A 21,474-nucleotide genomic window follows, 5' to 3' on the forward strand; every position below is an offset into this window, starting at 1 on the left:
AGCACACTAGCTTTCGGAGCATTGCTCCTTCATCAGGTGGGAGTGATTAGATTACTTACAGTGTGGAAACAGGCCCTTCGGCCCAACAAGTCCACACCAACCCGCCGAAGTGCAACCCACCTATTCACCCCTTAACCAACACTACGGGCAATTTAACATGGCCAATTCACCTGGCCTGCACATCTTTGGACTGTGGGAGGAAACTGGAGCACCCGGAGGAAGCCCACGCAGACATGGTGAGAATGTGCAAACTCCACACAGTCAGTCGCCTGAGTCGGGAATTGAACCCGGGCGTTGCACCCCCTCACAGACTTAAGATGCTCTGCACTCACTACACACACACATAAACTTTCATACACTCACAACTCCCAACCCAGACATACACACACACGCATAGACAGACAAAGACCCACATGTACACATATACTTTGTGGGGTGAATTTGTACTTGCAGGGTTACATTGTACTTTGCTCAAAAACTGCATGCATTCATGTAGAACTCTGAGCTCAAAAACTGCACGAATTCATGTAAAATTCCATTATCTCACTTTTTAGATGAGAATTAATCTAAACATCATGGCATAGGCAGAGAACACAGGGGGCCAACACCTTCAACATATTGCCTAGCTATCACCATTGTTAACAGCTAACCCTAGAATGCAACTTTTAAAAAAAAAGGTTTTGTGATTTACACATGAAAGAAGTGAAACTATCATGGTATTCTAACAGATGAAAGGCTTAACAGACAATCAAGTTTTCAAATTTATAATTTCAGTTACATCACACTGTAAATGTTTGCTATAAATTCTGTTAGGATTGAGCCCTCCACTACACCTGATGAAGGAACAGCGCTCCGAAAACTAGTGTGCTTCCAATTAAACCTGTTGGACTATAACCTGGTGTTGTGTGATTTTTAACTTTGTACACCCCAGTCCAACACTGGCATCTCCAAATCATGACCATGCGTATACGTATTTTAAACTGCACATCATATTTTACATAAAATATTCTGATTTTCTGATACTTACATGGATATGGCATACGAAACCAGGGTGCTGTTGACATTATTTCACCTCTAGCATCTGTTCGGGCTTTGAATCCATGCAGCTCAGGATTTTTTGGAAATACGTCAGTGAGTGTTAAAAGATAGCAAATGAGCCAGACAACCATAATAGCCATTATAATCTAGAAAAGAAAAGAGACAATTATAGCATGTGAATTATTTTATTCTGGATTAATAATCCCAAAATTAATAGTTAAATTTACGCATCAAGGCGTGATTATTGCTAGATTCCGAGTGTCTTTCTCAATGCATTGTACAGGAGTTGAATGGAATATTCCAAAATGTTCAGGTCTTACATTAACTTCTGAGCACAATTACTTTGCATTAAAATCGTAATTTATTTTGTATTCTGCAACTTCTTGTGTTGGAAGAATTTGCAATTGTTTTTAATAATCTCAACTTTCCTTATTGCTTACAGATTTTGACATCCAGCATAAAGATAAGTTTGTAAAACAATATTTAAATTCGAAGTATTTGAGTCACATTCTCTGAAATCACAAATATATTAAAATTCTTAGCTTGAAAGAAACTAATTAGCGATTTTGGGAAGTAGATTGCGCACAAGCTGAAGATTTACTTGGTTCAAGATACAATGTAAAATTTGATTTGCTTTGTATTTATTTAGTACCAATAGATCAGAATTTACTGTAGCTGGCAAACAAGTAGCATCATTAATTTGACTTTTTGCCATTTAATTTTCTACAAGATTTTGCATTGGAAGAAAAGAATTGAACAAGCACACCACCTTCAAGGAAGATTAGAGACCTGGATAATAAGGGACAGCAACTTTGCATCCCCTTAACCAAATTGAAACATTGTTAAATGAACAGAGTGTCTGAACTAGGAATTTTGTATTCACTGTTTTGGTTTTTTTGCGATTGTTTTGAAAGAACAGAGGAAAAAGAAAAAAAATGGATGAAGGGAAAATTAAAAAATAAAAAGGGTACATTTTTAAAATCTCAATCACTACGAACAGCTGAAGGAGTGAGACTCCACAGATGCGACAGAAAAGTTTGTTTACTCAGTCATTAATTTAAAACCCTGCAGACACTATTAAGAAGGATACTTAAACAGAAATTAAGTTGTTTTTTTTGTAGTTAATTTTATTGATATCCATCCTGCAAGCACAGGATCCTGCTGCATCTGAAAAGTGTGTCAGACATTGACTTCCCACTTTAAGAGATGGTTGAATTATTAAAGTTGGACAACAATTTCAAGAACTTTGTTTTCAGTTATCGGGTAATTTGTGCATAATTTGTGTAAAAATAATAGGGTTCACTGTTAGTTTTACAAATGACTTTTTTGAAATGTTTTAACTTATTTAGATCTCTATGTTAGGCCTTGATTTACACAACATCTCAGTTCTGAATTCATGGATAATCTGAGCTCAACTTCTGGGCCTTTCTTGTAGTGATGGGAAATTCAAAATGGAGGCATCTTATATGAGAGCTGCATGATTTCTTGGCCCTGATCCTGATATTTTCTGGGATCTAGCTGCCAACCATCATGTTCTGAGTCATCAGATCTTCTGCAAGTCAGGAAGGCACTGCTGGTGTAGATAGAAAATTGAGAGGGTGCCTCAAGATGAAGATATCCTCTAAAGATTTCTAAAATAAATAATGACCATAACTGCCAGGCTGTCACTGTGGAGGAGGCAGTCAATTAGACCAATTAAGAGGTTTTCCTTTCAGAAGCAATAATGAAATGACCACTAGCTGAATCAGGAAAGTGGCAGTAACTTACAGACAGCCTTCAAGTAGCAGGCTGAAGGGGAAATTTGTGCAACCTCTCACATACATAACAATACAAGAGTTACAATCATGAAAAAGCCCATAATCGTGACCAAAACCACATGTGGATTTTTTTCTCTTACTATTGGCCCCCATTATCATCTATCTTCTTTAAGGCTAATTTTCAATTTTCATTGAAAGCATTTATACATTGAGGAACCCTTGAGCTCATCATTCTGCCTTAGTAGCAATACATTCTGCCAGTGAAGCTGTATTTGGTCTTTTACTTTGGGAACACATATGCTATTCTAAACTGAATGGTGAACAGAGGCAACCCGTCAAATCACCATTGGCAGATCAATCTCAGAATGAAATGGTGAAAAAAAATGGTTCTCAAGTCAAAGAATAATGGTTACCAATAAATCTGGGGTTCTAATTTGTTACTCACAGTAAACTGGAAAATATCCTTGAAAAATATATTCTTTACTAGACTCCTGCCATGACACCTTGGGCTCTCATGCACTAACCTTACTTTAAGTACTCCCTATGGGAACAACAAAGTTAGATATAGGAAAAATCTTGCTTTACAGGCTTAGGAGATGTGGGGAAAAATCTAAGCAATGTTCCAAAAAGTGACTACTAATGCAAAAACAAAATTGCTGTGGTGTTGTAAAATGGTATGCTGATATTTGCTGCTTGAATATGAACACTTGGATGAGCTACTGAAAAGTTAATGTTTGCAAAATTATTTGAGCACATTATGCTCTTCTACAAACAGAAATTGCTGGAAAAGTTCACCAGGCCTGGCAGCATCTGTGGAAGGAAATCTGAGTTAATGTTTTCAGGTCCAGAATAGTTCTGAGGAAGGGTCACTGGACCAGCGAAGTTAACTCTGATATTTCTCAACAGATGTTGCCAGACCTGCTGAGCTTTTCAAGCAATTTCGGCTTTTGTTTCTGCTTTACAGCATTTGCAATTCTTTCAGTTTTTATTTATGCCCTTGAGGAATCAAATTTTAGGAGTGACAGAGATATGCTCATCTGTTCTGCATTAGCTAGGGATTATATTGATACTAAAAAAACATATGGCACAACTTTTAATAACAGCCACTGGATAAAACAGTTGACAGTCAGTCATATGCTTCATCACGTTTCTGTCCAAAGTTAATTGAAAAGGAAATGTAGGTGAGTGTTTTACAAACAGCTCGTCAGCCTCTTGGAGCTTAAGTTACCAAAGACAATATTTCTTCGTATACTATGAAATACATGTAAAATTAACACCAAAAACAGCTATACTGGTATTAAGAATGCAATCAGGAAAACATCAAGTTGTTTATGACATTCTACAGGAACAGGTCCAATATCCAACATTTGAGTTTCCCTATGGCAAGTAGAACAAATTGTGACTATTGCCTCTCTTAAGGCTTTGTATGGAGGGACAATATCAGCCTCTGGTCACATTTCAGTCCAAATGCCTTCGTAAACACGGGTGTAATTAATCATGTTAGTTTTAGAAAGCCTGTCTGAGATCTAGTTGTATAAAACCTTAAACTTTACAGGCAATTTTTATTAAAGTTGATTCTGAGTATATGCAATAGAAGGTAATAATTTTAAAAATTGTACTTGGGCAATTTTGTAGTTCCTTTAAATCTATTTCCCAATTGTTTTCAATTATCTAAGTTTTATTTTCTGTTGATCAGCTTGTGACAAGCTCTAATTTGTATATTCCTAAACTGAAAAAGACTTCATAATGATTCATTATAGATTTTCTTCCTAACGGCTAGTTCAGCTCACATCCAAGGCCACCTCAGCAGTATTCTTAACACCTCCACAATTTGGTAAATTATCAGACTACTTATATATTTGATATCTAGTAATGAATGAGAAAACCTTCCTACAATTAAATATTAGAAACACTGAAGACAGGTTTTGTCGCCTACTGAATTCAATTCTGTACCTCTCTTTGGTAATGGTCTGATATTAAGCCAAACTGTTCACAACCTTGGTGTCACATTCAACCTGAAGACAAGTTTCTGATGTCTTATTCATGCCATCACCAAGACCATCAATTTCCACGTCTGCAACGTTGTACTACTCTGCCGGTCTCATTCCATCTGTTGCTGAAAACCTCATCAGTCTCTGGCTACTTCAATTCACTCTGAGTTGGTCTCTTACATTCTATGCAAGCTTTGAGGTCATCAAAACTCCACTGTCTGTATCTTAATTCAGAATATATCCAGTCCCATTCTATTTCATGCCTGCATTCACTGACTGATAGGCTCTTGATCTTAAAAATGCATATCCTGGCTTTCAAACCTTTCCATGACTTTGTCCCTCTCTATCTCAGTAATGTCGTTCAATCCCCCAATCCTTCAAGATATCTGAACTATTTATACAAGGTCTTTTGTGCATCCCTCATTTTAATCACTGCACTTTAGTTCCTTAGGTCTCAATCTCTAAAACGTACTTCCAACATGTGTACCTCGGTGTGTGTACCTTGCTTTCTGATACTCATTGAAACCTACCACTAAACAATCATTGTGTCACTTACAACTTCTCCTTTTGGTAGCTTCATTTTGTACCCTGATTTTGTTTTCTAATTGTACTTGTGAAGATCTCTATAAAAGCCCTATACAGTCGTGCCTGCTACTGGTTTTTGAACACAATGATAGAAAGCAAAATTGGAGTTAGGTGAGAGAGTTATGACCATTTACTTTAAAGTTGAGAGCAATTTTTACCGGAAACATTTTGAATATTTGGATCTTCACTGTTGTACATCCATGTCCACGTTTAAAGCCTGGCATTATAAAATTCACATTGCGCAGGTACTGAGCAAACACTACAATCAAAACGATGGTTCTAAAAAAGGAGAAAAGAAGCATTTTACCAATATGGTAAGTATATTAATATTATTTTTAAACATTAACTTATTCATTGCCTGATATGCTATTAAAGAGAAAGTAGGATTGAAGTCTCATGTGGTCTTCCAGATAAGTATTTACAACAATTAATGATAATTTCATGCTTTACCATTACTGAAACAAGATTTATATTCAAGATCTATTATCTTAATAGAATTTAAGCTAGTGGGATTTAAACTCATGTCCCCAGAGAATTAGCCTATTAGCTCTGTCTTACCAGCCCAGTGCCACAATCTTGGCCTGAGAAGTCAACAGTAAAGGAATATATTGCTGTCACCAGATACATTGTGCCCTACTTTCACAATTCTTTCGTGAATATGGCGCAATGTCAGAATAACAGAATTGAAAATCGTGTCATTCATAAACAAACAGAGTTTATTTGAGGAAGAAGACAATGGTTGATGATTAATGCCTTTTGTTGCAAAGCAGGCATTGAAGAAAGATAACAAATGAAGGTTTGCTGCAAAATTATATTCCTCTTCAGTTCCTTTGCACATGCACTTGTTAAAGTAACATACTTCCTGCTCTGCAGTCTATGCAGAGAATTCATGGTGTGATCATGAGCAGTTTATAGCCGTAGTTTTGTGAAACTTTTGCATAGCATCTCTTTCAGTGCTGATATGACATTGCATTTTGTACTACTTCCATAATTATAACCTCTGGGGATGGTATTAGCCAATCAGGTGTTAATCGGTAGAGTCTTACACTAGGTTCAAGATATTCCTTTTCTAGACAGACTGCAGCATATAATGTTTTTATTTCTCATGTTAAAATACCTGATGCATTATGCTCTAGATTATTGCAATTAATTATTTTGGTCAGGACAATTATTGATTATGTAGCTAAGTGAATCAAATATTGCACTTACAACATGGAAATACCCCAGTGTGATCCAGCTCTTTCTCCAGCTGCTTGAAATACAGACAATCCAATCAGGGAGACTGTAGGGGTGACAGTAAGTGGTCCAATGTAATTAAGGAGAGCTCCTGGAAGGCCCACAAAGCCAATCACCACTTCAACCAAACTGGATATTATAATTGCACCTTGTATCTGTATCGAGAGGAAACATATGGTCAAAAATACGGTCAACATCAAATAACATGGTTGGCACAAAAAATATAGCTTAATACTCAAATAAGATGTTATAACATCAATATAACTGTACTTTGTTAAATACACTATAATATCTTACTGCAGTGTATTGTAACTGACAAACTAAGTTATTAGAAATGGTTGACTTTTATGAAACAGTTTTTCTACTAGTGTTACAGTCAATGGAATTTTCCCAGTTTGAGTGGTGTGGGTAAAAATGAGAATTTGGGAGAATGCAGCAAGAGTGGAAAATTGAGATTTAACACAATGAAAAGAATGAAATTTCCCTTCAGATTACAATAGCTGGATCAAAATTTTGTTAATAAGTAACAAGGACTCAATTTCCAGACATTTGCTTCTCATTATTAATTAATCTCACCTCATTTCTATGCAATGCACAATTCTCCTTGATATGGATGATAAACTAGACAGCGTCAATTGCTAATTTAAAATTCTGAGCAGCGACATATGTTTCTGCTACAAGCCATGGCACTGACCCTCATTCAGCAGTGTCTCACGGCATGGTCCATGGGAACCTCCAACTACATGACGTCAATGTGGAATTCACCAGTTTCCTCATTTACCTTCCCCCTACCTTATCCAAGTTCCAACCTTCCAACTCAGCATAACCCCATGACCTGTCCTACTTGTCCATCTTCATTCCTACCTATCCCTCTACCTTCCTCTTCAACCTATCAACATTCCCTATCTCCATCTACTTATCGTACTCCCAGCTATCTTCACCCCAGACCCAGCCTATTTATCTCTCCATCCCCTCAGCTCACAAGCCTCATTCCTGATGAAGGGCTCTTGCCCGAAACATTGATTCTTTTGCTCCTCGGATGCTGCCTGACCTGCTGTATTTATCCACCATCACACTCTCTACTCTGATCTCCAACATCTGCAGTCCTCACTTTCTCCTTATGATTCATTGGGATTTATCCTTCATAGGATGCTTTATGTAATTGCACTCGAGGTATTGATCAACACCAATTACTAATAATGATAGCCAAAAATAGTTCACAGTAATACAAGTCAAAGTACCGCCAGCAAGCAACATTGCATTCAATTTGGAATTTAAAAAGTAAAACAAGCAGTATATGGAGAAGGCCCATGCTTCAAAAATCTCAATCCTTTTCAATCTTAAGAAATAGTGCAAAATAGCCTAACATCTTCATATCAGCTCCAATGAAACCAACCGTTCAATGTATTCCAAGGTTGATCCATAGGCAATGGATAAAGATCAGTTCAAAACTGTAAGTTTATTTGAGTTTGCCATAAGTGGGTGAAGTGAACTGGCATAGTAAGTTTTGGGATCGATCTATACAGATGGAGCCTCTAACCCTAACCCTATTGCAGACTTCCAAGCAGATATTTCAGAATACACAAGATTCTGATGGGAGGACTCATCATCCTGGTTAACTATGGAAATTGGAGAAAGTGTCAGACTTAAAGAAGAAATATTTGACTGTGTAAACAACTAATTAGATAGAATATAAAGAAAAGTACAGGATGACTGAAAGGTTAATCAGGGGAAAGAAAACTAGTTAGGAGTGTTAAATCAATAGCCAGAGTCACTACTGGTATTTAAAGGAAAATAATGAGTTAGTCATCAGAACGAGAATGAAGAGTTATTAATAAATAATAAATAAATGAAAGATAAAAGAACAAATATTTTACTTGTCTTTACTATAGAGGGTGTAAACGAAAGTCCAGTAATAGTCTGTAAGTAGTTGCAGTAATGCAACAAACCTCGTTGTTTAGTTAACAAAACTCTTCTCGTAAGAACAGCAAGGTGTTTTACCTCATCCATGCTTCATCACTTTGGGTTGAAGGAATCCACGTATAAAACAGCTCTGACTACGGAAGTAATAGTCATAACAAGGTGGAATGAAGAGAGGAAATTAATGAAATTACGGTAAGTAAAGAAACAACTGATGAAGCTACAAGCTGACAAGTCTCAACATCTGGATGGATTTCATCCTAGGATTATGAGTGACTGCTAATAAGGTAGTTGATGCATTGGTGTTAATTTTGCAAACATCCACTGATTAAGGAATGGCTCCATCAGACTGGAAAATTGCAACTAAATCCTTCCATTCAAAAAGTGAAGGATGCAGCAAATGGGAAACCATAGCCCAGTTACCCCAATATCAGCCATGGGAAAGGTGTTACAATTGATCCTTCAAGAGGTCAGAGCCTTTGAATGGTAAAACACAAGATAATCAGGAGGAGTCAGCATGATTTCAATGGGAACAATGGGAAATCATTTTTAAGCAAAATTACTAGATTTTTCTAAAGGAGTAGCATGAACTATGGATGATGGGAGCCTGTTGATACTTGGATTTCCAAAAGGTAGTTGATAAGGTACCATAGAAAAGACGATAGAGCAAAATAAAAGCACATGCATAGGAGGCAACATAGTAACATGGATAGATTAGTCAGCTAGTAGGAAACCCTACACACACACACAAAATCAGGCAATCACATAAAACAGCTCAATCTGATTGGAAGGATGCTGATAGTAGAATCCTACAATAGTCTGTATTTGGGCCTCAACATTTTACAATTTATCTCAACAACACAGATGAGGGGAACAAAGCCAAGGTGGATATACTTGCACACTTATATATCCATCTTTAGGGTAGATGTAAACACAAGGACTTTGCAGTTTGGATGTCTATAATTTGAGTGACTGAGTAAATACCTGGCAGATGGAGTATAACATGTGAAAATGTGTAGTTGTTTACTTTGACAAAAAGAAAGAAAAATAGTAGAGTAAAGAGCAAATAATGCAGAGCAGAGAGATCTATTTTCGCAGCATGTAATCAAGAAGGTTAATAGATGCTACCTTTTTGTATGAGAAGAATTGAAAATAAAAAGCCAGGATGCTGTGCTTCAAGCATGAAAGGCATTGGTGAGACTATGTCTCAAACACTATGTACAGTTTTGATTTTATTTAAAGGAAGATTATAAATGCAGTTTAGAGGAGGTTAACTAGATTGAGGAGAGTGAGTTGTCTTGAGGATAGCTTGGACAAGCTGACCTTATTTACATTGACTTTAGGAGCATAAAAGACTTGATTGAAGTATATGGAGGCCCTGAATTGTCTTGACAAAATGCATGTTGAAAAGTTGTTTCCTCTACTGGGTTATTCCAGAACTAGGGGGCACCGTTTTCTAATTTTACAACACCTTTTAGTGTAAAGGTGAGGAAACATTCTCAAAGTGTTCTGCCTTTTGAACTTACAGCCTCAGAAGGCAGTGGCCACAAGGTCATTGACTTTTTTACAGCAGAAATAGTTATGATCTTTCTTGTTAGATAAATGAAACAAACGTTATTGAGGGAGAGAAGAATGTGGAATTCAAAATGCAAACAGATCTGCCCTGGCAGATTGAAGGGCGAATAATTTGCTTTTGCTCCAGTTTCATATATTTATACAACAGATTGATTTTATATATGAATGTGCATTTTTAGTGCAATCAAATCAATGTAGAGCAAAGTCATCTTAAACAGAATATACGCTTGGAATTTCATTATCTATTTGAGTAATAGTCACATTTTTTTGACTATTTTTAAAGGTTAAATTTATTGGGTTGTCTATTACATGGATACTATTTTTGAATGGCTGAAATTTACATGACAAATATGGAAAATCTCAGATTTGTTGGCCAAAAGTAGAAGGTTGACTCGTACATGAGATTCACTATTACTCAAGGGTATACAGTACTTTAATGTTTACACTGGTTCCAGCAGTTAGACATTTCACTTTAAATTTAACAACGACCACCTTCTGTAAAGTCCTTCCAATGGGGACAGTCAAGTAAGGTTTTCAACCTTCAATTACATTCCAAAGAAGGTGTGGAACAAAAGCAGACATGGATCTGAATTTAGGTTGGACTATAAGGGAAAACTGAGACTATATCCTACCAATGCATGTTCTAAAATTATTTTTAAAAAAGTTACACTTCTGGTGCTTTACTTCTCTGATCCGTGGATACCATATATGGGTAGTGTTGAAAGGCAAGGTCCAGTTTCCATAAATCTCCTCTGTAAAAGTAAAACAATATACAAAAAAGTTAAATTTCAATATGGATTAGTAATTAATTGAATGGAATTTTAATTTAATGGAATGCACTGCTTGGAAATGTAGTGGGCCAGGTTCAATTGAGGCTTTCAAGATAGCAATGGTGATTATTTGGATAGAAATGGTGTGCAGAGACATGGAAAAGGAAGGGTATTGCCACTAGACAAGCACACTAGGCTGAATGACTTTTTTCTATACCATTATAGAATAATAAAATTGTAACTGTTAAGTAATGTTCGAAATTATCTCTGACTATAAATGTGTAAACCTGAGACAGCAACTCTTATGAAAATCAATAGTTATTTTTGTCAGTGGCTCATTTTTAAAATACAGCTTTAACTTTGATGAAGAAACTGATTGCTACATATCACTTCTGTAAATACCGGAGTCCAAAGACTTTTATATGGAGTGTGAAGGTGATGTATTCTAGAGTATCCTGCCTAAAAGTGCGATGGAAGCAGGTTATATTGTAACTTCTAAAAAATAAATTGAAATGTATTTAAGAACAAAAAAAAGGTCAATGGTGCAAGGTCAGAGAGCAATTAGATAGTTTTTCCAAGTTAGAACACAATAAATTGCCAAAGCTTCTTTCTCATCCTAAAAGCGAGATACTTTGAATGCTGGAAATGAGATATAAAAACTGAAAATGCTGAATTCAGTTGATCTAGCAGCATCTGGGAAGAGAACAGAAGTTTTAAGTCCAATGTCCAACTTGTCTTCAGAAGGTTGTCATATTGGATTCAAAACATTAATGTTTTACTCCATTCATACTGTTGCTAGATATCTCCTTCATTTTCATTCCTCTGTACATGTTTTGTATTAATTGAATGTTAACTTCACTGGCTAATGGTATCTCATATTTATACTTGTCTTGCATGATACATCACATGAAGTTATCCATGTCTTACATTAATTGGAAAAGTTGAGAGTCTCAGGTACTAAATCATATTTACTCAATATGGTATCTTCCTTAAGACCCCAACATATTTCAAAACTTACATTGAATTGTCAAATATAACACATTATTCAGATGCAAAAATCCCAATGAGGGGATTTGATCACACTTGTAGCAATGACATGGTATGAAACATTATGGAGACAAGGATGAGTAGTCATGAAAGAGAAGATTGCAAGTTCAAAATGTTCGAAAATAGATACTAATTTTTCTCAATAGCCAATAAGTATCTGACCACAAAATCAGCACAGTCTAGTAATTGTGAATGGCATACAAATATGTCATTTGTAGGGAGGGAGTGGGGCAAGAAAAGAAATTGCATATACATTTAAAGTAAAGTCACTCCTCAAGCCAGGAACTTCACTTCAATTCAAACTATCAACACTTCACGTTAGGCAAAACCTATAATTTGAATAAGAATTTACTTGGCAGAAACTGCCCTTTTTGCCCAGTTTCAATTACATGCTGGGCATATTTCAAAAACTACCATACCAAAAATAATATTTTCTTAATTTATTGATACCAAGATTTGCATCCACCCAATTTAAAACCAAGACTTAAACCCTTTGAAATGAAATGTATAGCAATAATGTAGCAAATCAAGTCATATATTGAAGACGTCTTGTCAAATTTTTTAGAAATTTAGTTCCTCTAGCTAAGCGGTGCTACAACAAATTCATAACAACTTCACTTAATAGATTATTTGGATGCATTACAATAGCAAGTTTTGGGAGCAGCATAGAAGTTGGCCAGCGATAAATCAATGAGGCCACTGTATTCAAAAGTTCCTCATTCAGAGAGGATGTAATAATAGATGTAACAATGGTACAAAATGATTAAATATTCAGTCAAGGAGAAATAGACAGGAGCCTAGAAATGAGATTTGTGCTATCAAGTTAAAAACACCCATTAAAAAAAAAGATAAGAATTATTTCTATTATGAAAGTAGCATATTAACTGATTGTGTTGAAATTTTGACCATCTTTGAAAATGCATTTAATATTTGGGGTGGCACAGTGGCTCAGTGGTTAGCACTGCTGCCTCATAAAGCCAGGGACTCCAGTTTGATTCTGGCTTCAGACCACTGCCTGGTTGGAGCTTTCACGCTCTCCCCATGTCTGCGTGGATTTCCTCCCACAATCCAAAGATGTGAGGGTTAGGTGAGTTAGCCATACTAAAGTGCCCAGGGATGTGCAGGCTAGGTAAATTAGCCATGGGAAATGCATAGTTACAGGGATAGCTTAGGGGTGGGATGCTCTTCAGAGGAGTGGTGTGGACTCGATAGGATGAATGACCAGCTTCCACACTGTAGGGATTCTCTGATTTGTTTCAATTCAAGTATTGTCAAAGCCCACAAGTTAAATACAAAATACATTGTGTAGTGTTAAAATTCATATTAATTGATTAGACTGAAATATATAAAATGGCATTCAAATATAGGTTTTGCTCATGTAATTTATTTAAATCTAGTTCAAGTACCTTCACTAGGACATTTCCATTTGTCCAATGCAAGTATCGCTCTGGCAGGAACAAGAAATGCAAATGCACTTGCTTGGAATAGGGGAAGCCTAGGCAAATAAAAATTTAGCAAAGTTAGCACATTCAGACAAGGTGTATGTTTTTTTTTTCTGAAATGGCCAAAATTTCACTTATAGTTTGTGAAAATGAAAATGTATGGCATGATGTCCTAGGCAATTTGTGGATCTAATGGTGAGCTGAACTTAAGACATATCGTGGTCCCCAGTATAAGAGCTCCAGCCCAAATCTGTGACAATTACCTACCTGACATTGGGGCTGTCCCTTTCAAGGTTGGAAATCCCCCCTCTAAGAACTACCAGCCAAATCAAAGGATAGTGGTTCTGAATCCCAGCAGTGGTTCTAGAAGCAGGCAACATTGCTGGAATTTCAAGCAGAACAGCAGCATTAAAGCTCTCCTGCAAACAGTTAAGTGCAGTCCATCTTGCCCACGCCAGGTAAGGAGGTTGGCAACAGCAAAATAAGAAAGGTGTATTTCTGCAGAGATGACCCTCCATTGGCCATGGGATGTCCATTTAGGATCACCCACACTTTACCTGGGACCAGACTTATGCCACTATCATTACTTTGGTGATTTTCCCTTGTGTCAAACATAGAGTGCCACAGTTGAAGGTCACAAATGGCATCTGGTTACGAGACCATCCTCTACTTTGCAATTGAGAGAATTGCATGGACTCCATAAGGTAACAATTAGTCTACTCACAAATCCCCTGCCTCATGATAAATACTTAGGATATTAATAATAATTACATGAAAAATGTGAAAATTAAACCTGTTGGACTTTAACCTGGTGTTGTGTGATTTTTAACTTTGTACACCCCAGTCCCATACCGGCATCTCCAAATCATGAAAAATGTGAATTGTTTCAGAAGAGTCTGTATCAAATTGTTGAGTGAAAATCAAGTCAAACTAAATTTCCTGTGTTTTTTGAGATGGTAACAGAGAGGATTACTAAGAGAAAAGCTGTTGAAGGGGTGTGCATGGACTTGCAAAAGAAGCTCAATGCAGTGTCACACATAGATCTGAGGATAGTCATGGAATAAAAGGAACATTATCAAGATGGAAACATAACTGTTTCCAGAATAGACAACAGAGTAATACTTTATGGGTATTTTTCAGGTTGCAGGAAGGTTTGTTGTGGAGTATCCCAGTGGTCAGTATTGGGACACTTTCTTTTCATGAAATATAAATAAGGGATATAAATCATGGTGTGCACGAGACAATTTCAACATTTGCAAGCAACTTGTGAGGTCTGTAATCTTTAAGAAACAAGATAGAATTAAAGACCATTGACAAGTTGCTGGATTGCTTTGGTAGGTAGCAAAAGAAGTTCAACATGGAGAAGTTAGAGGAAATCACTTTGGTGGAAAGAACATGAAGAGACACTATACAATGATAGGATAAAATAAAACAAGGGATCATGGTTGTTAGAAATTTTAAACAAAAATAGAAATTCCAGGAAAGAGCTGATCTGGCAATATTGTTGAGAGAAAGCAGAGAATTTCCTGAAGAAGGGTTAATAGATCAGAAATGTTAAATCTGCCTTCCTTCACATTTTATATACATTATATATAGATCAGACCTCAGCTGGAGTACTGAGTCCAGTTCCAGGCACCACACTGAAAGAAGGACATGAATGCATTGAAGAAAGTGCAAAAGAATGTTATTAGAATGGTTCTAAGGATGAGATATTTCAGTAATGAGGATAGATTGGAGAAGTCAAGACTAATTTCCTTGGAGAGGGGAAAGCTAAAAGGAGAGTTGATGGAAAATCTCAAAATCATAAAAGATCTAGTCAGAATTGATAGGGAGAAATTTTTCATACCATGAACAGATTAAAACCATGCCCCTTTGTTCTTGAAGTGTTTTGCGAAAAAAAAAGCAAATGTGAGGTGAGAAAAAGCTTTTTTCCCCCACACACATCAAGTAATTAGGGTTCAGAATGAATGACTTGTAAGTATTGAGGCAAGTTTGAGGCAAGCGAGAGTGATTGGATGATTATTTAAACAGCAACTTTGTTTTAGCTAAAAGCAAGAGACTGACACGAAGTTTGAATACTCAGAATCTGTGAAGACGTGTAGAATAGCCTCCATCTGCATCGTAACAATTCTGAGATTCTGATCCCATGGGCCTAATTAAATTCTGTGTAATGAACTGTAACAACTTGTTGCTGAGCTTGGAATATATTGTGCAAATGAGTTGATAGCATGGACATTCTCAGATTAAGAGGCTGGAGGAAAGGTGAAATTCAAACATCCACATCTCTGACTGGAAGATGTTAACTGGGTTATTTGTATCGATTATAGTAAAATGATTCTTAAAATGTTTGAGAGGTTAGTACAACCATGCAGCTTAAAAAGGTTGTGTGATCAATATGGCAGAATGGCTAGAAAATAATCAAACATAAAATGTGCATATGTGAGCACCATGTTGTTATTCTGTCATTTTATGTATGGTAGGTATATTATAATTCAGTGATAGCATGTTTGAGATGTATACAGTAAAGGTGGGATAGTATAATAGTTGGAAATGAACCAATATTTATTGTGCACACACAGGATTGAGGATTGTGTTGAGATCCCATTGCGAATCAATACAAGTGGGATCACAAACCAAAAATGTTCATATTGAAATGTGCAATATTTCAGTAGACAATAGACAATAGGTGCAGGAGTAGGCCATTCAGCCCTTCGAGTCTGCACCGCCATTCAATATGATCATGGCTGATCATTCCTAATCAGTATCCGCTCCCTGCCTTATCTCCATTACCCTTGATTCCACTATCTTTGAGAGCTCTATCCAACTCTTTCTTAAATGAATCCAGAGACTGGGCCTCCACTGTTCTCTGAGGCAGAGCATCCACACAGCCACCACTCTCTGGGTGAAGAAGTTTCTCCTCATCTCTGCCCTAAATGGTCTACCCTGTATTTTTAAGCTGTGTCCTCTGGTTCGGCACTCACCCATCAGCGGAAACATGTTTCCTGCTGCCAGAGTGTCCAATCCTTTCATAATCTTATACGTCTCAATCAGATCCCCTCTCAGTCTTCTAAACTCAAGGGTATACAAGCCCAGTCGCTTCAGTCTTTCAGTGCAAGGTAATCCCTCCATTCCAGGAATTGACCTTGTGAACCTACACTGCACTCCCTCAATAGCTAGAATGTCTTTCCTCAAATTTGGTGAACAGAACTGCACACAGTACTCCAGGTGTGGTCTCACCAGGGCCCTGTACAGCTGCAGAAGCACCTCTTTGCTTCTATACTCAATCCCTCTTGTTATGAAGGCCAGCATGCTAATAGCCTTCTTCACTACCTGCTGTACCTGCATGCTTGCCTTCATTGACTGGTGTACAAGAACACCCAGATCTCTCTGTACTGCCCCTTTACCTAAATTAATTCCATTGAGGTAGTAATCTGCCTTCCTGTTCTTGCCACAAAAGTGGATAACCATACATTTATCCACATTAAACTGCATCTGCCATGCATCTGCCCACTCACCTAACTTGTCCAGGTCACCCTGTAATCTCCTAACATCCTCATGTAATGCTCAATGTACACCCACTACTGCAAAGTCTTGATAAAAACCTGATTCTGCATTGTTATCTGTGAAGTTTGTATAATCTGGTGTTAAATGAAATAAAATTTTAAGCTTTTTGTCTTCTTATATAAAACTTATTGTACTAGAGCACAAATCATAGCTACACTACTGTTGTATGGGTATCAACATACTGCTACTATTCTTGGCAACTAATCTCAATATTACTTTAAAATTTAGGGCCTGCAAATGTCAATCTTAAGCACCACAAAAATATTATGAAAAAAATACTGCAAGTTTGAACTGTAAGAAAGAATGTAAGTGCTAATGAGATGTTTGGGCCGAATTTTAATTTACCTGAATCACTGGCTATAGGAGAAACAATAAATTCAGATTAGATTCCCTACAGTGTGAAAACAGGCCCCTCAGCCCAACAATTCCACACTGACCCTTGGAACAGTAACCTATCCAGACCCATTCCCCGACATTTACTCCTGACTATTACCTAACACCATGGGCAATTTAGCATGGCCAATTCATCTGACCTGCACATCTTTGGATTGTACGAGGAAACTTACACGGACACAGGGAGAATGTGCAAACTCCACACAGACAATTGTCCAAGGTGGGAATCGAACCTGAGTCCCTGGCACTGTGAGCCACCATGCCACCCACAGGGAAGCTGTGAATTAGGATTCCAAAAGTTTCCTACATGCCTCGATAAAGCCCATTTTTAATCAATTTGCTGAAGCAGCCAGAGAAGGAGATTTCATCTGAAATAAAATATTAAGAATAGACCTGTTTAATCTGCAACTATCTGAAAAGTAGAAGTTCCAGGGACAAGATAAAGAATTATTTTTTTGATGGTGGGTTAGTGTTAGGCCTACAGGATGATTTTTGGTATGCAGATATCATAACTAATGATAAGAAAAAAAAGGATTCTAATTTGGGTACTGCAGATATATCAGTTCTTTCAGATGCAGTGTAGTGCTTAAAGCCTTAATTTCTCTTAACATCTGCAAACTTCGAGGTGCCTAAGCTATCACAGTAACAACATGGGAGCAAATACATGCTACCCTTCCCTACAAGATGGATATAATTAGTAATGACAGCTTAATAACAAAAATGCTGCACTTGGAGCATGAAAAGCAATATAAATGCAGACCTTTCTTCTTCTTGCCCTTTCTTCCTTCACCCTGAGGGGAATTGCTGTAATTGCTGACTCAGCTGACATTAATATTTCCACTGGTCATGCAACAACTGAGAAAACAAATCCTTAAGTATAATGTTTCACAAAACACTCTTCTGTGTTTTGTATTTATTGGTGTATAACTGCTTTTTCTTTTTAGGTAAAAACAAGGACTGCAGATGCTGGAAACCAGAGCCTAGATTAGAGTTGTGCTGGAAAAGCACAGCAGGTCAGGCAGCATCCGAGGAGCAGGAAAATCAACATTTCGGGCAAAAGCTCTTCATCAGAAATAGAGGCAGGAAGCCTCCAGGATGGAGAGATTAATGAGAGGTAGGTGGGAGTAGGGAGAAAGTAGCATAGAGTATAATAGGTGAATGGGGGTGGAGATGGAGGTGATAGGTCAGAGAGGAGGGTGGAGTGGATAGGTGGAAAGGAAGATAGGCAGGTAGGACAGGTCATGGGGACGGTGCTGAGCTGGAAGGTCGGAAATGGGGTGAGGTGGGGTGAAGGGGAAATGAAGAAACTGGTGAAGTTGGAACTGGGGTGAGGTGGGGGAAGGGGAAATGAGGAAACTGGTGAAGTGCTTTTTCTTTTTGTCTGATGCCTGCAATTTGATGGTTAGATACCATATGAAGACACAAAGGAAAACAAAGCTACATTCTAACTAATGGGTTTCACTTAAATATTCAATAGAGTTAAAACGAGGTAAGTAATTATAGCGGTGTCAGGGAATTTTAAATATCGAAAGTATTTAAGAAAGACAACAGGTAGATTTTTGAGAAGATAAGTTTTGAATGAGATTAAATGATACAATGTCATTAATGTTTGATGTTGAGGGTAGGGGTTGCTGAGCAATCCTTGGGATCCATTTGATTGTATTTGCTACTTGATATACTCTGAAGTGCTGAATCACAAAAGTGTCTGTTACAGGTTTTACCTTAGGCATATTCTGGATATTGGAAATAAATTTCATGAATATTGTAAAGTTAGAACATTAATACAGAACTTCTCACTGTTTGCTCAAAACCTCAGAATCTTGGGCCTTTATTCTCTTCAGATTTTGTGCGTTTTCATTCTTCGTGGACTTAAAAAATGTGACTGATCTACAACCAAACCGTGACTTAAATTTGATGGTAAACTCTGGAATCATAACACAACTGTCCAAACTGGGGATGTAGGCATACGTAAACAACAAATGGATGCTCAATTGACTTTTAGTACTTCTAATTAAAAAGAAAAAACAGTGACCAGGAAATCATAAGTCTCCTGTCAACACACAAAGAGGTACTGACTACAATTGAAGAGTAATGTTTTGTTTATACAATGCTGTAGGATATCCAGAATTCCAACATGAATGCAAACTTATTCTTATAAGATTTGTCAGGCAGAAGATTCTAAAAAGAATGACTAGATTCTGCAACAGTAAACTGTTGCCCTGGAAGCAGCTCACCGAATTATCAAACAAATAGAAGAATAAAATACAGTGTTGCTGTGTGGTTATTAATGAAAAACAACTCCAATAACATCTCAAAACCTGTGTCTCATAATTAAAATGATCATTAAGAATCCAAGTGTATTATTGCTTAAATATCTGCTAAAAATAAGACCATAAGACCATAAGCCATAGAAGTATAAGCAAGGCCATTCGGTCCATCGGGTCTACTCCACCATTAAACCATGGCTGATGGGCAGTTCAATTCCACTTACCCATACTCTCCCTGGAGCCCTTAATTCCTTACGAGATCAAGAATTTATCAATCTCTGCCTTGAAGACACCCATCATCCCAGCCTCCACTGCGCTCTATGGCAATGAATTCCAACGGCCAACCACTCTCAGGCTGAAGAAATGTCTCCTCATTTCCATTCTAAATTGACCCCTTCTATTTTTAGGGATGTGCCCACGGGTTCTACTCTCCCGCTCAATGGAAACATCATCCCAGCATCCATCCTTTCTAAGCCATGCATTATCTGGTAAGATTCTTTTAGATCTCCCCCTAACCTTCTAAATTCTAATGAATACAATCCCAGGACCAGCAGCTGATCATCATATGTTAAAGCTGATCATCTGTGTGAATCTCCACTGGACAACTCCGGTGCCAGTATGTCCTTCCTGAGTTATGGGGCCCAAAATTGGACACAGTATTCTAAATGGAGCCTAACTGGAGTTTTATAAAATCTCAGAAGCACATGGCTGCTTTTATATTCCAACCCTCGAGATAAAAGACATTACATTTGCTTTCTTAATCACGGACTCAACCTGCAAATCAACCTTTAGAGAATCCTGGACGAGCACTCCCAGATCCATTTGTACTTTGGCTTTATGAATTTTCTCACTGTTTAAAAAATAGTCCATGCCTGTATTCTTTTTCTAAAGTGCAACACCTTGCACTAGTTTTTGTTGAACTTCATCAGCCATTTCCTGGACCACTCTCCTAAACTGTCTAAATATTTCTGCAGCCTACCCACCTCCTCAGTACTAGCTGTCTGCCCACTTAACTTCATATCATTGGTGAGCCTCACCAGAATGCCCCCAGTCCCTTCATCCAGATCATTAATATATAAAGTGAACAGCTGCGGCCCCAACACTGAACCCTGCGGGACCCCACTTGTCACCAGCTGCCATTCCGAAAAAGAACCTTTTATCCCAACTCTTCGTCTTCTGTTAGACAGCCAAGGCTCAATCCATGCCAGTAGCTCACCTCGAACACCATGAACCCTTGCCTTACTCAGCAGCCTCCCGTGAGGCACCTTATCAAAGGCCTTTTGGAAGTCCAGACAGATAGCACCCACAAGTATTCTTGTATTCTTTCGTTAATGTATTCTTTCATGAATTTTCTCCAATTTTATAAATTAACAGAAGTAGAGTACAAACATTGAGATTTTAAAACAAACAAAGATATTACATTATATGTATAATCATGAATGTTACAAACCTGCATCCAAATGTTGTCTGAATAAGAGTTGTAATTCCTACACATGTGAAGATGGTACCGATCAGCTGACTGACTGTGTGCTGATCTTTTGCAACACAGAGTGCTTCAGCCAGAAGGAAAGGTACAGCTATGGTCCCACTAAAACAAGTTAAATAGTGCTGGAAAGCCAAAGTTAAAAAAAATTATCTTTATTTGTTTTTCACCCAGGTGATTGAACAAACAAAATTACTTCAGATTGTCATCATTATGTTGATATATTGTCTGTTGATTTTCAAATACCATTGTCTGATTTTAGCACTTGGGACTTCCATAGACAGAAATGTTTTAAAAGGAAAAGGGATAAACCATTGACTTAAAATGGCCACAATAATCACCTAATCATACGAAAAGCTTAATGAAACCAACATAAAGTAAATAAAACTTTGTGAACTGAAATGAA

At 37.3% G+C, this 21,474-nt stretch overlaps 1 protein-coding gene across 1 annotated transcript in view; it reads right to left on the reverse strand.

Annotated features, from left to right (window-relative positions):
* Positions 1-21,474, reverse strand: part of slc23a1 (solute carrier family 23 member 1) — an 87,388-nt gene that overhangs the window by 48,748 nt on the left and 17,166 nt on the right. The window contains exons 4-9 of the mRNA XM_060837504.1: positions 21,036-21,193; positions 13,326-13,414; positions 10,787-10,854; positions 6,581-6,762; positions 5,530-5,650; positions 1,028-1,184 (exon numbers count right to left, since the gene is read on the reverse strand). Of these exons, the coding sequence (XP_060693487.1) occupies positions 1,028-1,184; positions 5,530-5,650; positions 6,581-6,762; positions 10,787-10,854; positions 13,326-13,414; positions 21,036-21,193 (775 nt within the window). The remainder of the gene's footprint in view (positions 1-1,027; positions 1,185-5,529; positions 5,651-6,580; positions 6,763-10,786; positions 10,855-13,325; positions 13,415-21,035; positions 21,194-21,474) is intronic.

The sequence above is a fragment of the Hemiscyllium ocellatum genome, chromosome 16 (genome assembly GCF_020745735.1).
Source record: "Hemiscyllium ocellatum isolate sHemOce1 chromosome 16, sHemOce1.pat.X.cur, whole genome shotgun sequence".
NCBI lineage: Eukaryota > Metazoa > Chordata > Chondrichthyes > Orectolobiformes > Hemiscylliidae > Hemiscyllium > Hemiscyllium ocellatum.